At 40.6% G+C, this 16,221-nt stretch overlaps 2 protein-coding genes across 2 annotated transcripts in view; one reads left to right on the forward strand and one right to left on the reverse strand.

Annotated features, from left to right (window-relative positions):
• nan (transient receptor potential cation channel subfamily V member nanchung) overlaps positions 1-16,221 on the reverse strand; it is a 103,243-nt gene that overhangs the window by 25,634 nt on the left and 61,388 nt on the right. The window contains exons 12-14 of the mRNA XM_019045280.2: positions 4,532-4,744; positions 1,716-1,867; positions 68-177 (exon numbers count right to left, since the gene is read on the reverse strand). Coding sequence (XP_018900825.2) covers positions 68-177; positions 1,716-1,867; positions 4,532-4,744 — 475 coding nt within the window. The remainder of the gene's footprint in view (positions 1-67; positions 178-1,715; positions 1,868-4,531; positions 4,745-16,221) is intronic.
• LOC109032931 (uncharacterized) lies at positions 7,086-12,950 on the forward strand. Its single transcript, XM_019045281.2, has 6 exons — positions 7,086-7,203; positions 8,228-8,538; positions 9,563-9,934; positions 10,786-11,256; positions 11,737-12,064; positions 12,524-12,950. Exons 1-6 carry the CDS (start codon positions 7,165-7,167, stop codon positions 12,893-12,895), a joined length of 1,893 nt encoding a protein of 630 aa, XP_018900826.2. The 5' UTR covers positions 7,086-7,164; the 3' UTR covers positions 12,896-12,950.

Genomic DNA, 16,221 nt, shown 5'->3' on the forward strand with positions numbered 1-16,221 from the left:
CGAACAGTGCCTAATGTAAGTTTCGAACAAATGAGCTGTGCGTATAAAGTTCTATTCTTTCTCTTACCTTGAGAGAATCCCATGACGAAGACCATGTAGATGGAAACAAATCGGAGTAGATCTCCCATGACCATCCTGTAGATCATGACGACGAATGGTCCGACCGTCTTGAATCCCCTGAAAATTCATCGAATCAAATCCGAAAACTTTAATCGATCGTGTGAATCCTGCGTTCACGGCTTTGTATCCTATGGGACTTACCTATCTCAATTGATAACCACTCAAACTTTACATTTTTAAATTTATATTGAGACCACATATTTTTCAAGAAATCTCTTATGATTCTTCTTTCCCCACACACCAAAAAAAAAAAAAAAAAAAAAAAAAAAAAACCTTATCGAAGAATCTTGACTCGTGCGCTTGCGCATAAATACGACCACCGCACAGTGGGTCGAGTCAATCAGGGAAGTAGGACATAGAAACTAAAACCACAAATTTTGATGTTTATTTTGTCACATTTTAAATCTTAAAGGGTGCATTCATAAGTGAATTTCACTAGGAAACCAATGGGACTAGTTATAGAACCTCAAAGTTTTGTATAAACGGAGTTAAAAGCGTTTAAAGTTTCCACATTTTGTCTGAGCTCTCCCATTGACTCAATCCACTGCGCACCGTGGCAAAAGTTCATCGGACACAATAAAAATCAATTCTTTTATTTCTTTTTTAATATTGCGACATTCAATATTTTAAGAATAACTCAAAATAACGGCTACTCTATTTTTCGCTCTTTAATATTGAACTGTTGAGAAAAGAGGACAATAAAAAACATGAATGAAGAGTCCAATGTGTGAACCTGTTAAATACAATTTTTTAAGGTCAAGTTAAGACCGTTTTTTGCATACTCGTGTGATACTCTCCGGTATCTGAAAGTTCCTCAGTGTATAACAAGGCGTAGACTTGGAGAAACTAGAGCACTAGTACCTGTATACAGGAGAGTATTGTCATCTCAATCCTTTTCCTATAGAAAAAGTGTGCCGATCTCTGATTGGTCGGCTATCATGGAGCCCCAAAGTTGGACCAATGTAAACAAACCCCAGCCCCTCCGCTCTTAGTTTGGCCCAATGCAAACAAACAGGATGGCGACAAAGTTCTAGACGTGATTTTGGATGTGATATAAATTTTTTTATGATCAACTTCTGATTTGAGTTCGGATCAACCTTTAATGGATATTTTATCCGAAAATTAACCTTTGAGAGTGAGTATCATTCATCTCTCAGCCGATAATACGTATTCCTCTGGGTCGGGTCTGTTGACATTGGTCCAACTTTAGAGCTGCATGATGACCTAAAACTGATGAACCAATCAGAGAGCGGCACAGAGATGGCAATACTCTCCCAGGTACTCCAGGAGAAACTCAGAATACGAACATGATCAGTGTTTTTGGCGTGTATACGTACTACGAGCAGTTCGTGGTGAGTTTCTCGCGCCCGTCCGCCCAATAATATTGGGGAATATAGGGATAATATATAATATTAATATACAATATTAATATATCATATTAATATATAATATTAATATACAATATTACTATATAATATTAATATATAGGGAGGGGGCTCAGAGGGGAATAATAAAAAAATTGGTCTCTAATATTTCTATTATATTTGTTTGGAAATAGGAGGATAATAAAAAGACCGAAAAGGAAATTTTCTCACCGGCAAAAGAAGAGAAAGTATGGTGACGTAAGCAACATTATCATAACTGCCAGAATGTCTTCCGCCTCGTCTTCACAGGAAAATCGCAATATTGGTGCACCCATCATCATGAGGCACGAAAACAGGAACATCACTCTGGATGGCACTGTCATCTTTGCACGTCAAACAAAAACCCAGTTGAGAATTAAACGGAGTCAGAAAGGAAAGTGACGCGTGAAAGTGCACAGAAGCAGAAGAATTGGACTACATTTTGCAATTTGGATCTATAAATTCCAGCCCGGTTTAAAAACGACGTATGTGCCTTAGTTTCTTTATGCACATAAGTGTTTTTTCAGATGAGCCAGACTTTATAGTTCCAAATTGCAAAATGCTGTCCAACTGGACGTATCTATGCTAAAATGAACTATATCACACGCAATTCCTGTGCACATAGTTCCTTTTAGCGTAAATACGTCCAATTTGTCAGTGGTTTTGTCCAGGGAACCAAGCTTGCTTGAAGAAGTTGCTTGATAGGGTTCCTCCTCGAAGGAGACGAAGGGGTCGCCCAGTGAAAGGGTGGCGACAGGGGTTTTTAGAAGAAATGAGGATTTGCCAACTCCCTGAAGGGCTTTGGGAGGATACGGGACTTTGGCGGCCAGGAGTCGCAGAGCGCCAGAGAGCGCTATAAAAGCGGCTTTATACATACATACCAAATACAACATTGTTAATCTCTTTAGGCTCATTACAATGTTTACTGGACTTTCACATACCCGTCACGTGCTTCGAATCAACGATCAGGCACTAGAACATTTCTTTTGGGTTCTCAGGTGTGAAATTCCAGCCTCACGAAGGTTCGGCTCTTGGAACTACAATTTGCATCAAGGAACTACTGTTTCTGGCTCATTCATAAAAATACCTATCGGCATAGGGAATATACCATGTATGAATAATAATACCATATATGAGGGGCTTGGAGGACAAGGCGTTTTCGTGCAAATTTTGCAATTTCGAGAAATACGCAATTGAAGTTTTGAAATTACATGGATCTTAATGGCGGAAAACTTTTCGATGCTTACAAATTGGAATTTTGCAGCGAATTTTTTACAGAATTTGCATCACGACTAATTTTACTTGAAATTATTAGTGCTTCAATTTTTCTTCAAAGACTGCACTTATACGCCTCATCTTCCAAGTTCCTCATATGTTGTTTCTGATTAGAACCAGAAATAGACGCTATTAGTGCTACGTCACAGTCGGTATCGATTGCATCGAACTGGATCCAAACAATCAAACTTAACCTCATCTTGACACTCCCCTCCCATAATTTCACTGTCAAAAGCCAAGAAACTGGAGGGGCATAGGAGTGGCCTAAATAATGGTGGCTCTCCTGGGCATTTTCTACTTTCTGAAACTGCTTTATTCCGTCAACTCAACAATACAGGAACGTTCCGTGATTTAAAAAAAAAAAAAAAAAAAAAAAAAAAAAACTTTCTCTAACACAACTTATTCTCAAACTGGGCGAATTATCTCTGAAATTCTGTAGTTTCTTGTTGAATAGTAAGGTTATGTTTGATTTTTTGGATCCAGTTCGATACAATCGATCAGGGTCGGATTTTCCTACTTGCCGCCCATGGGCCGCCTGTATTTTGCCGCCCCCTTCTCATTCGTTTTGAAACATCAATAAAAACCATCAAGTGAACGTGCTTGTCGGGTAGGGGTGCATAAGACGCGTTTACTCGTGTTGAACACATTTTTTGGGACAGCCCTGTCAATACTACTAGCAAAAGTGCACTGAACTTTGCGCGAAAAAGATTCGTAAACCTATCTTTGTGTGGGCAAGGCCTTCCATTTATAAGAAATGAACGAAAAAATTATGAAAGAGCAAACGCAAAATTTGGTTTAATGATTTTAACTTCCGCCGACCGCACTGTGTTTGGCGCAATGCGTGAAGTATTCACGCAGTCTTGTAGGCGCTATGCGTTTCACGCTGACCGCACTGTGTTTGGCGCAATGCGTGAAGTATTCATGCATTCTTGTAGGCGCTGTCCGTTTCACGCTGACCACAATAACCGCAATGTGTTTGATGCAATGCGTGAAGTATTCGAGCAGTCTTGTAGGCGCTAATATGTGTTACATGGCGATTGCCGCGCCGAGGGCTTCTCCTTTTCATCTCAAGCTCTCGTCATCATTTCTCCTTAAGTCGCGCCGCGCCGTTCCAGGCCAAATTGTGTGTTTGGTTTCTCTCTTAACTCGACTAATTAAAGGTGCTGTCTCTTGTATCACTGAAAGACGACCAAATTAGAAATTACTATACTCTCAGGAAATGAGAGATTTTGTAGCCTTTTCTCGTTTTTATTATTTTTTTTCTAAATCCGATTTTGTTCTATACCTACATTTAAAAATATTGCAAAATTTGCCGCCCCCTAGATTTGCCGCCATGGGCCGCGGTCCATGTGGCCACCCCCTTAATCCGGCCCTGCAATCAATACAGAGTGACGTGGCACTTATGGATTGCATTTTGCAAAAAGGAACCACTAGCATTGCAATGTTCCTAAGATTGTGCAACTTCTTTTGTCTTGGAGGGAAAACCCGATTATCCATTAATAGTTTCTATTTTACTCGCTAAAAACTGTAAATTTAAGACAAAAATTACCATCTAAATTTCATAGTTTTTCACGATTTCCGCAATTTTATTGAAAAATATGAAGTTGCACAATCTTAGCATCATTGCAATGCTAGTGGTTCCTTTTTGCAAAATGCAATCCTTAAAGCGTCTATAGCAGTTCATTACTGAAAATTTAGTTGAATTTTAGGGCAAAGAGTCTTTGATGACTTACAAGGTTCTCGATGAACATGTGAAGTCCGAGAAAGCTGGCCTCTCGTAGCGCGGCCAAGAGGTAGAGAAGGGCTCCAAATTCGAGGGCCACCTCTGCCGTGAGCCGGATCACGTCCTCGTAGGTGTTGACCCTCCATAACCGACACTCGCCCGTGTCTTCCCACCATTCCTCCTCCTCCTCATCCTCCTCTTCTCCACTGCCATCCTTTTCAACCTACACAAACCGAAAATCTGAGAAGCCTGAAATAAACAACTGCTAATGACAAATGAATCAGTGAGTTCGAAAACACACCAACTCGGGTTTTATTCGATTTTCACCAGTGGCGTGGCGTGCTTTGCGATATATCGATTATTCGGTCATTTAATCCAATAAAAAAGTATCGATAAACAGGGTGTTCGCAGCGAATACCTTAATAATCGATTCTTTACCACAGCTACGGATGGGGAAATATCGATAATCGATCATTGACGCCACGCCATTGAGTTTCACTTTTTTACGGTTTAGTAACACCTATGGATAGAAGCATCTGCACACAATAGGAAATTCTAATCGGATGTGCTTGAAACCGCGACGGGAAAAGGGAAACATCGAAGTATTTCATTGGAAATACCAATTTTTGGCCATTTCAAGGGAAACAAGTGTCCATCCGATTTTGCGGCTTTCTTTTTTCGGTTCAGTATACCTTGCACCAACAAGTTATATAAATATTCTAGCGTTATTCAGGTCGAAAAATATAAATTATTCAGGGCAGACTAAAATTCACGCATTCAAGGTTTTTGCTATAGAGCTATTTTTTATGGGTCTCTCTAGAACACAGTGATACGATGCAAAGCAGCCTTGAATGGAGATGTTGCGTGTGTGAGGAATCTGCAATTTGACTGTTGATTCTTATGTAAAAGTTCGCAAAAAACACGATGGTGCCACTGGTTTTCTCTGAAATCAACTCCTAAGCTCAAAAAAAGCTCTCAAGTTGAGGCCAAAATAGAGGGGATATCCCACGCTATCCTGAGAGCCCACCTCTACATCAAGACAAACTCTCCATGCAAAGATAGGGAGCAAATACATTAGCAGGGCTGCCGTGTTTTCAGTTTTAGAGTCCCCAAATAAAGTGGCAGCCCTGTCAATGCATTTGCTCCCTATCTTTGCATGGAGAGTTGGACATCATTTTGCAATAAGGAACCACAATTTCTGGCTCATTTTAGAAACAACATATATGCTATTAGTTTCCCTACGCTGATAGGCACTTTTACAGAGGAGCCAGAGATAGTGGTTCCTTATTGCAAAATGTAATCCAGTTTGTCTTGATGTAGAGGTGGACTCTCAGGATAGCGTGGGATATTGCCTCCATTACAACCTCAACTTGAGAGCTTTTTTTGAGCTTGGGAGTTAATTTCAGAGAAAACCAGTGGCACTATTGTGTTTCTCGCAAACTTTTACATAAGAATCAACAGTCAAATCGCAAATTTCTCAAACATGCAACATCTCCATTCAATGACTACTGCTTTCATTTTAAATTTGGAGCAGAGAGTCTGTTAAACGAGATTCTGTAATCAATTTTTTCCACTCGGAATAACAGCCGAGTATTTAATGAAATTCATAAATGCATTTATTGACGTAACTTTGAAATAGAACCATTAGCGGAGCGGCGACGCCTTGGCGCCTACAAACCTAACAGGGATACTTCACGCATTGCGCAATGCGTGAAGTATCCCTGTTAGGTTTGTAGGCGCCGATGCGCGTTTCGCACACTCTGCCCGCCCGCCGCGCCGCAGCGTGCCACGGCGTCTGAAGCAACTATTTCACCCCAGAGGTATTGCACAGTATCATAAGAAATTGAAGGCTCTCCAACATATTAAGAATGACAGGCATCCTCCAAAAGTACGGAGCTTTCCTCGCAAAATAAATCAAGATACTACGGCACAAAAAGAGAGCGGTAGTCCAAAAACTAAATAAGTCCTAGTATCCGTATTTAGTAACGTTTAGTATAAACTTTATCGTCTGGCTGTTGCTTAATCACCATCAGCTATGAAAGGCTATAAGAAATTGTACAGCCGGCTACAGAAGCTATTAGAAATCTTACAGCCGGCTTTAGGTCTACGGTATTTTGAAACACAGATTCTACTGCCAATTTTTACTAGGGTAAGTATGGTTAGTATGTGGTTAAGCACGGTTAGTATATGTGGTAATATAGTAATTATAATTGGATCCATTAAGTATATATGACTCATACTGCCGACTATGCAGACTATGCTTCGGTGACGCTTTAAAAGTCGCCAGATTTCACCGAATAGAACTCTTTTTCCAGTGAGAAAAAAAATCCGTTTTTTTTTTATCAAACGCGCTGGGTTGATGTACAACGATGTCAAGCAGATAAGTAACGTCTTCCGCACCAAGACGTGATTTTTTGGTGACGTCAGACTCAGCTGGCAAGAGGTGTGCTTAATGAGCAACTGGGATTTTTCGGAGGGAGGATCTTGTTTATTTGAAAAATTAATAGCGCGGCGAAAAACACACAAATCCCGAAATTAACAGGTGCTGATCAAAGCCGGGCAGGGTATAAAAGCTCCGGGCCCGGTTGCAAAAATCGTCTCCGCTCTCCCTTTGCTCCAGCATTGGGTCCTCCTCAGCTCAGGATGGCGTCGTTGAAGCTCATAGTTTGCTGCGTTGCCCTCGTAAGTTCCTCTCATTTAGAGCATCGACCATTGGCGGACTCAGCAAATTGGCAACATTGTTTTTCTCCATTTAAATCTATGGAAGCATATCGATTCTTGGAGGGACCAGGCGCTCCCACAAGAATGGATCTATTAACATAGGTTTAAATGGAGGGAATCCGGTGTTGCCAAATTGTTGGATCCGCCTAACCTACATTCGGCAGAGAATTTCGATTTTCCTAATAGCATTCTTACGGACATGTATAATTTAAAATGAGCCCATTTATGTCATTCCTAGTAATCTTTCACTTTATTTTTTTCATATCGTCATTTTTTTTTTTATTTGCAAAAAACGTACATTGAAGCCGAATAAATTCTATGCACTACCGCTATGATTTATTCATAAGTTTATTCTTTTCTGATATTGCGCCATTTTTCATCAAAATACTCCCGTTGTCTTCTTCATCTTCTTCTGTTGGTTTATTGGCCTAAATTCCTTATGTTGAACCTACAGTCATCAATTACTCGCATTTTTGTTTATACTGTTATAGTCCGAATGCAATAGTAGGAACTAATCTGAATTTTTACAAACTGAAAAATAAACCAGTTAAGTCATGCTCAGAGGCTGAAGGACTCAAAAATATTCGAAATCGGTATTATAAAGCTTAAATTAGTGCACGAGTTGTACACTTGAAAGCACTGGAAAGCTTATCAAACCGAATTCTTGCAAATACACAGCTTGGTATTCATTACTAACCTCATCAATCATTTAGCGGCTGTGTTACTTTCCACTTTCTTTTAAAGTAAAGTATGGGAGATAGGTACATTATGAGACAAAAGAGTAATGAGGCCATATTGTTGGATTGATTGAAAGAAACAAAATGAAGATAAAATCTAAATATTATAAGCCCGAAAATCATTTCTAGACGATACATCATAATTCCCGGGAATAAGTTGAAGCTCGCATTTCAAGTCAAAATTGACAAACAATTTCGACGAAAATCTCATCGTCAATCGCTCTGACTGTAAATCTTTCCGTTTTCAGGTGCTTGCCGCCGTGGTGGACGCTCACCCGAAGTGCAAAAAGTCATGCAAGCCGAAACCTCGTCCTTGCCACAACAAATGCCCGGACCGGTGGGTCGGCGGTTTCTTCCTTGAACTCGACTGCACCTTAAGCTGTGACATGGACTGGATCGACTACCAAATCGACTTGATCGGCTGCAAGCGTGACTGCTCCGAGTACCAGGTCATCATCGATCTGTACGGGCAAATTGGGCAAGCTAGAGACTGCTTCGACAAGTTCTACGACAACGTCTACGAGGAGACCTGCGGACTCATCACCGACTACCGCGGCAAGTAAGTGCAGTGTTTAAAAATTCATCAATTATCTTTCCTGAGACAAAATATTCATCCATCGATATCTCTCCTCTACATAAAGATTTCGGGCCTCACAGATTAGGTGTCCCGCTATACCTACCCCGATTTAAATAAACTGGACATAGAACGACGAGATCATAGGCGCGGCTCATAATATTTCGAATAAAAGGGATGCAAGGTCCCCTTCCTTGTTATTGGAGCCTGTTGATACTGGATTGAAGAGTTATTATGATGCAAAAATTTTCTATCTCTGATGTCACTGAAAGGAAATGCGGTCCTTTCAGCCAACATTCGGTGCTGCATTTCGCTCAAACTATTCCGCGTATTTAACCAAAGTTTCAATCGATCAAATCGACGGTTCAGTTTTTGAAACATAACTTACCGATGGGACAAAACTCGAGGTAGAAAATCGATCATACGAATCGAACGCTTGGACCCACTGTGAGTTCGGTTTGACGAAATAAACGGTTCGATCGGTATGACATACCGAACGTTCGGTCCTCACGACCGAATTTTTATTTCAACGTTGGGAGGGAAGGGGAGACATTAGTATTATGGGAGAGACGAATCCCCGAACATTCCTACCTAAGTCTTACGATAATCAACTGCGAGGGTCCGACACTATTCTCGGCAAAACTAAGTCAAACACTGATCACTAATCAGATTATCACCATTATAAAGTTTGGAGGTGCAAATACCATTATATTACTTTAACCCCGTTAAAATGCGAATATATACCCTCTCAGCAGAATGAAGTCAAGTTCTGCCGGATATTCCTTCTTTTTTAAGTTAGATGGCTCAATCATTTATTGATGTATTCCATGAAACCATCGACAAATTTTTATGGGGCGGTACACATTTTTCGATCGCATCCCACTCCATTAAGTATCCACCCGCCCACCATTGCGTCTCTTGCACGTGACGTGATTCATAAGCAATCCCTCAGGATAACTTGATGAGATACATATGAAACTTTCACTTTAATGCCCGTTCTATCACGCAGGTACAATCTTATGACTATCCAATACACTGAGCGCATCGTTTCTTGCCGTAAGAATCTCCGCCAGCGCATTTTCAAAGAACTGTGCCAGCTGCGCAAATACTACTTCCAACTTCTCCGCCTTTTGGACGAATTCTGCGGCAAGTACAACATCAACCGTAAGGCGCGCTGTCTCGTCGTTCCTCGTGGAGTTGAATACTCTTTCGGTGTCACCTGGCCCAGCACCGTTCGCTGCAAGGAGCTCATTAACATCTACGACAACTGCTTCAACGACTACAAATACCTCACTGATATCATCGCAAAGCTCAACTTCCCGGACAACTCCCCACTGTGTGGCCGCAGGCAGCAGCTTCTCGATAATTTAATCGCTATCTGGTGAGTTACCGATCAGTCACGTTTCAATAGAAGTTGCAGGCAAAACTATTCAAAGTTGAGCGAGAAGTTTCCCGGTTTTGGTTTTGAAGTCGTTCCTGAAAAGTTTACTATCTGGAACGCTTGAATATTCCGAAAGAAAGAGCACACAGAGCTCTAATAATGCGGGTTTAAAGTTTCGCAGCAATGATCAAACTTGAAATTATTTTAGTCATGGCGATGATCTTCCTGAGAGACTGTATCGGAAGAATATTGCAAATGCAGTTTCTTTCGTACCTATTGCTCAAGAATAAGGACGAAAAATTGTAAAGAAACTTCGGTTGAAAATAATCTCGAGTATGATCATTTACCCAGTCAAAATTAGTGGTGAGCCGACTTCTCCTTAATGGACACCGCCAAAAAATTACGCAAGAGGAGAGTGCACTATGAGCCTTTTGTTTTTCTCGCTTTTTTGATAATCTTGACCCTCACTTAAGAAATAAAGAGGTTAAAGTTACGACAAACTGTTTAATTCCAAAGATTAGCTTCAGAATATCTTCATACGCCAGCCAGTTCTGTAGGTATGCTGATTTGCTATCCATCCCTTCTTATTTAATTCGATTCGGGTACCTCACATGTTTCACTATTGGAGAAGGGGTTTTGGACGGGGTTCAAAGGCACCCTCATGACCTGTGATATCATTCTTTGTAATGTGAGACGGGTTTTGATATCTCAAATAGAGAATTATTACTACAACCCTACCCCTCTCCTTAGTGACAAGATGTATACGGATACCCCTTCAAGATTGAGGAATCCCATTTATATTTTAATAAAGTGCTTATTTTACATTTTTATAATCCACCGTGCTTTCGCAGGATTGAGTTCGACAATCGCCGCCGTTGTTTGGATATTGATTACTTCCCACGCCTTGCTGACTGCTGGGACCGAGAGGATCAGATCGACCTCATCGCCATTGAGCTCATGGCTAAACTGCGCCCATTCCAGGTGAACTTCGCCATAGGCTTCTATGACATCTACGACCAACTCCAGGATCTTTGCAACGAGGGCAAATTCGAATTAATCGAAATTGTTGACTGGAACAACTATAAGCCGCAGCTCAGCCGTGGTTGCCTCTTGCCCTCTCCTTATCTTCGCAAATACTTTGATAACATCTTGGTCACCTGCAACATGGACTACAACACCGCCATCAGACTGTGGAATGATTTGGACTGCAAGCCTGGCTGTGATTTGTGGAAACGCAAAGAGCGATGCATTAAGAACTTGAAAAAGAAGTTGTGTAAACTCATCCGTCGCATCAACAAGCTCATCAGGGACATCATCCGCAAGTAAGTTTCTCAGCTACTTGCTTTTCTATTGTCATGTACCTACACAGCCGGTGATATACCTAAAGACATATTCAGACGCAAAAAAATGCATACATTCCGAGTAGCTACAACATTTTTGCGCTCGCAAAGGTACACATAGATGCGAGATGCGGAATCCAAACGCTGCATCTGCGATTCGGAGATATCAGACAGCCTCGCATTCTGCAACGTCTGTTCTGATATCGGCTGAAACTCGCTTTATATCGGTCGTACCTCTTCTCATGTAAGTAGGATGAGAAAAGGAAGGCTTCTTCTACATATATCACTAGGCTCTTTGAGGAATCGTGTAAATTCAATTGGTATCATTAGAGATCCTACTGACATCAGCAGAAATCAAATTGATATCATCTGAATTCTTTACCTGCCCAACTCGTCATTTTTAGCAAGTGAATACACTTGGAATATTTATTAATTACTTCTTGTAATATTTTTCCACACCAGGATCAACAGCGACTACCTGAACTGTCTGGACGACTTCGACAACGTTCAGCGCGCATACATCGACGAAGTGATCCTAAATTGCAACAACGACCTGTGGCCGCTCTTGATCGACTTCCGCGCGGATTACTACGACAACGACGACGTCATCTACAGTGCCCTCACCGAGAAAGGAATCGCCGAATTCTTCACCCGCAACATCATCCCGAGCTCGGTCGTGGGCTACGATACCTCCCTTTACTGCATCGATGAGAGACTCCGCAATTGTGTCAGCCAGTTCGATCTCTGTGTCAAGAAGAACTTCTACGTTCCGGTCGCCGATCTTATCCAGGTAACCCTCGTTTATCCTACTCTGTTACCAACATAACATTTTCCGTAACTCCACGTGAATCGCACCCCAAAAATGGCAATTTATGTTTTTCAACGACATCTCTAAGAAGTGTCGTACACTGAGGGAAGGGATGCGAGAAATTCATCTGGCGCAGTGGGTACGTTCTAACATTCGTTCTTACACATTTGGAAGATCAGTTATCCGTTGTCCCTACGAGTGAACTCGTACTTCTCCCAATGTCAGAGATGTTGTAAGTAGCACTGCTTAGAGTCATTAGGATTATCTCGAACAGTTCATGGATCCCCTACCGAAAACTGTGGGTAAGAATGACTAAGGTTCCCATTTGGGGCCTTTCGGTGATGTCTGTTCCTCATCCCTGAATTATAGACTATTCCCGTGTTGACATAGACTCTCTGGCGTAGATTCGCTCAAATTTGATATAATGCGTCTTGATTGCAGATCAAATTCGACAATGGATGCAAAGAATACAAGCTTCGTTGCAAGTGCCTGAAGGACCTGGAATGCATCTGGCTCGAATACCGCAAGCTTGTCAACAAGCTCCTTCGCAGAATTACCGACCTGATCTGCAAGCGCAAGATCAAGATTGGCTGCGACGAGTACAACCGCGAAATCCAGTGTATCATCGACTGGCTCAACCCGTGCTTCGACGATCTCATCAACCGTTTCAGAAGTGTCTGCTTCGACATCAACGGAATCCTCGACAACCTATACTCCCGCAACAAGAACCAAGGCTGCAGCCGCCGTTACAAGTTCATCGAAGCCGACTTCAAGCTCCAGATCTCGGCCTCCGCCAGCGTCAAAGTCTGTTAAACTGTCCCCCACTCTGAGCCACGAGTGCTCACAATAATAAAGAGAGTACAACGTACATCCGTCATTCTTCATTTCGAAAACTCAGTTTTATACCTACCTGGACTTCCCAAGTCCTTCTAAAATGATTGATTATCCAAATTTCATAATTTTCATAAAGACAATTTTAATAGAATTTTGAATAATCTCATCAGACGGCGTTTGAACACTTGTAATTCATGACAAGTCAGCTTTGAAATTAAAAAATGCATATAGACGATTGAATCTTGCGTCTACAAAGAGTCTTCCTCATTTTCTATATGAAATGGTCGCAAGAGATTTTACATCCATACTTTCAGGAAACATAACGGATCATTGGAGAGGCCTAAATATTGTGACCTTTCTCGTCTAGCCCTCCAGGGCGCGAGGGGGAAGGGGTCTGAGGTCTAACGCACCGATCGCCATAACCTTTAAACAAAACAACGGATCAACATGAGTTAACTTGATCTTTGGCTCAAATGAAAGGTCTTGACGAGTTCTTTCATTTTATGTATAATTATGTCTGTTTTTGGTAGTTTTACAAAAAATTATTGTTTGATTTTTCAAGTCCAAAAAATTCAATTTTTCAGCATTGCTAAAGTGATCATCCGATCATTCTATATAACGATTCAATCGACCCGTAGTTACCGAGCAGCTGAGTTCTCGACGATTGCAATAAGCATGACATATGCGTGGCGTATACTTTAATATCGACGGTGAAACTACCAAACCACGTATCTCGGTTTGCGACGTCGCAGACTTCCTGTCATACTTTATTTTTTAAATGAAAAACTATTTAACGTCCAGTCTTGAAAATTTCTGTGATTTTTCCTCTTCGTGCGAAGAAAATTCTGTGAAAATTTCAAGGAATGATATTGATTTGGTCTACTTCAAAAAAATAAAATGCGAGCGTAGATTTTTAAACACCGCAAACGAGATACGTGGTTTGGTAGTTTCACCGTCGATATATTGACAAGTGATTGCAATGTTTTTTCATTGAACTAATTGCAACAGTCAACATTTCTATAATATTGAACTTGTCTGAATTTCTTATTAACGTAGTGAGGTATTAATAAAGACTATCTCAAGATTTTAGGGCGATTATAATTCGTTTGATACCTAGGAACAAGCTTAAAACTAAAATGATAATGCGGATATATTCATCAGGAGCGATCCTCCAACACCACGTGTAGGATAGTGCTTGTTTCCATCTTTAAACTACTTTGCCGAATGCCAAACAAATCATATCAAGATGCAAAAAAGGGTCTCATGCTAGAAGCATACTGAATGTTCCGCATCGAAATTATTAATAAACATTAGTCAGTGAATAGGTATCCTAAATTTTCATTTTTTGCTGACAAATAAGTTCTTTCTCCTTTCTTTATCTTTCTCTTGAAGAGGCGTGGTTTACTTTCTTTAATGAAATATTATATATAAGATTTTTGTAGTAAAGGAGCCGTCTTTTTACAGTTAAGTCGCAATTTCTATTAAAAATTACAGATTTTCGGTTAAACAATGGTGAATGAAAGCTCCGAGACCTCCTAAACTTGCATATGTGCATACCTAGTGGTGAATGCATAGCTGAAGTACGCTCCAGCTAGAAGTGTATTTAGCCAATGGGTGGTTTTTCTACGAGGATTAAATGTAAACGAGTGGTACGGAATATAACAAAAAAATATGAACTATGCAAAACGATAATGCGGGTATCGGAACTTGGCTGTTTTGAAAACGCCTTCAAATGCGGCGTGATACCTCACACATACCGGAGAGTTCAAATAGTTGTATCATTGCGCCTTAAAAATGCGACGGAAGATTTCAATTGAAATAGCCTTCATGCACGCTGGCATTTTCCATATCCTTTTACATTTTTGCAGTGGTGAATGCATAGCTGAAGTGCGCTACACCTACAATTATATATACCAAATCGGTAATTTTTATAGGAGGATTATACATAAACATGTGGTTAGAAATGGAAACAATATAATATGAACTATGCAAAACGATAATCCGGGTAGCGATTTAAATGGAAATAGTCTCCATGCACGCTGAAGCAGGTGTCGATTTCCTTTGAAGTTTTTGCAGTGGTGAATGCATAGCTGAAGTGCGCTCCAGCTAGAATTGTATTTAGCCAATGGGTGGTTTTTCTACGAGGATTAAATATAAACGAGTGGTACGGAATATAACAAAAGAATATGAACTATGCAAAACGATAATGCGGGTATCGGAACTTGGCTGTTTTAAAAACGCATTCAAATGCGGCGTGATACCTCACGCCTTCCGGAGAGTTCAAATAGTTGTATCATTGCGCTGTAAGAATGTGACAAAAGATTGCAATTGAAATAGCCTTCATGCACGCTGGCCTTTTCGATTTCCGTTAACATTTTTACAGTCATAAAAATGCTTAAGTGCGCTTCCACTAGAATTATATTTAGCAAATGGTTGGTTTTTATAGGAGGATTATTATTAAACAAGTCGTTAGAAATGGAAACAAAATAATATGAACTATAAAAAACGATTAGTCCGATAACGAAACTTGGCTGTTTTGAAAACGCCCTCAAATGCGACGTGATACCTTACGCATTCCGGAGAGTTCAAATAGATGTATCATTGCGCCTTAGAAATGTGACGGAAGATCGCAAGTGAAATAGCCTTCATGCACGCTGGCCTTTTCGATTTCCTCTAAAATTTTTGCAGTAGTGAATGCATAGCTGAAGTGCGCTACAGCTACAATTGTAATTATGTAGCATCGCATCCATGATATTGGACTCCATGCTCAACCTTGATATAATTGCCTGCTCATCTCGTCCAAGATCTTGGACTCCATGCTCATCGCCAAACGATTCACTTCTTCGTTTGAGCATGGAGTCCAATAGCAGGTAGACCGTTATTAGTTTTAAAGGTCATCATGATAGAAAATCGTATACTTTTATGTATCTAATCTAACTGAACCTTACCTAACCTAACCTAACCTAACCTAACCTTACTCAACCTAGAATAGTTGAACAAATAGTTGTATCATTGCGTCGTAAGAATGTAACGGAAGATTTAAATGGAGATAGCCTCCATGTGGTGAATGCATAGCTGAAGTGCGCTTCAGCTAGAATTGTATTTACAAATGGGTGGTTTTTATAGGAGGATTACAAATAAACATGTGATTAGAAACGGAAACAAAATAAGATGAACTATTCAAAACGATTAGTCCGATAACGGAACTTAACTGTTTTGAAAACGCCTTCAAATGCGGCGTGATACCTCACGCATTCCGGAGAGTTCAAATAGTTGTATCATTGCGCCGTAAGAATGTGACGGAA

The sequence above is a fragment of the Bemisia tabaci genome, chromosome 3, assembly GCF_918797505.1.
Source record: "Bemisia tabaci chromosome 3, PGI_BMITA_v3".
Taxonomy (NCBI): Eukaryota; Metazoa; Arthropoda; class Insecta; order Hemiptera; family Aleyrodidae; genus Bemisia; species Bemisia tabaci.

Excerpts from the sequence above, each read along its gene's own strand:
- LOC109032931 (XM_019045281.2), top strand. The coding sequence starts at position 7,165 with ATGGCGTCGTTGAAGCTCATAGTTTGCTGCGTTGCCCTC. Across the intron at positions 11,257-11,736 it reads ATCAGGGACATCATCCGCAA|GATCAACAGCGACTACCTGA; the intron begins GTAAGTTTCTCA and ends TTTCCACACCAG. Across the intron at positions 12,065-12,523 it reads CGGTCGCCGATCTTATCCAG|ATCAAATTCGACAATGGATG; the intron begins GTAACCCTCGTT and ends TCTTGATTGCAG.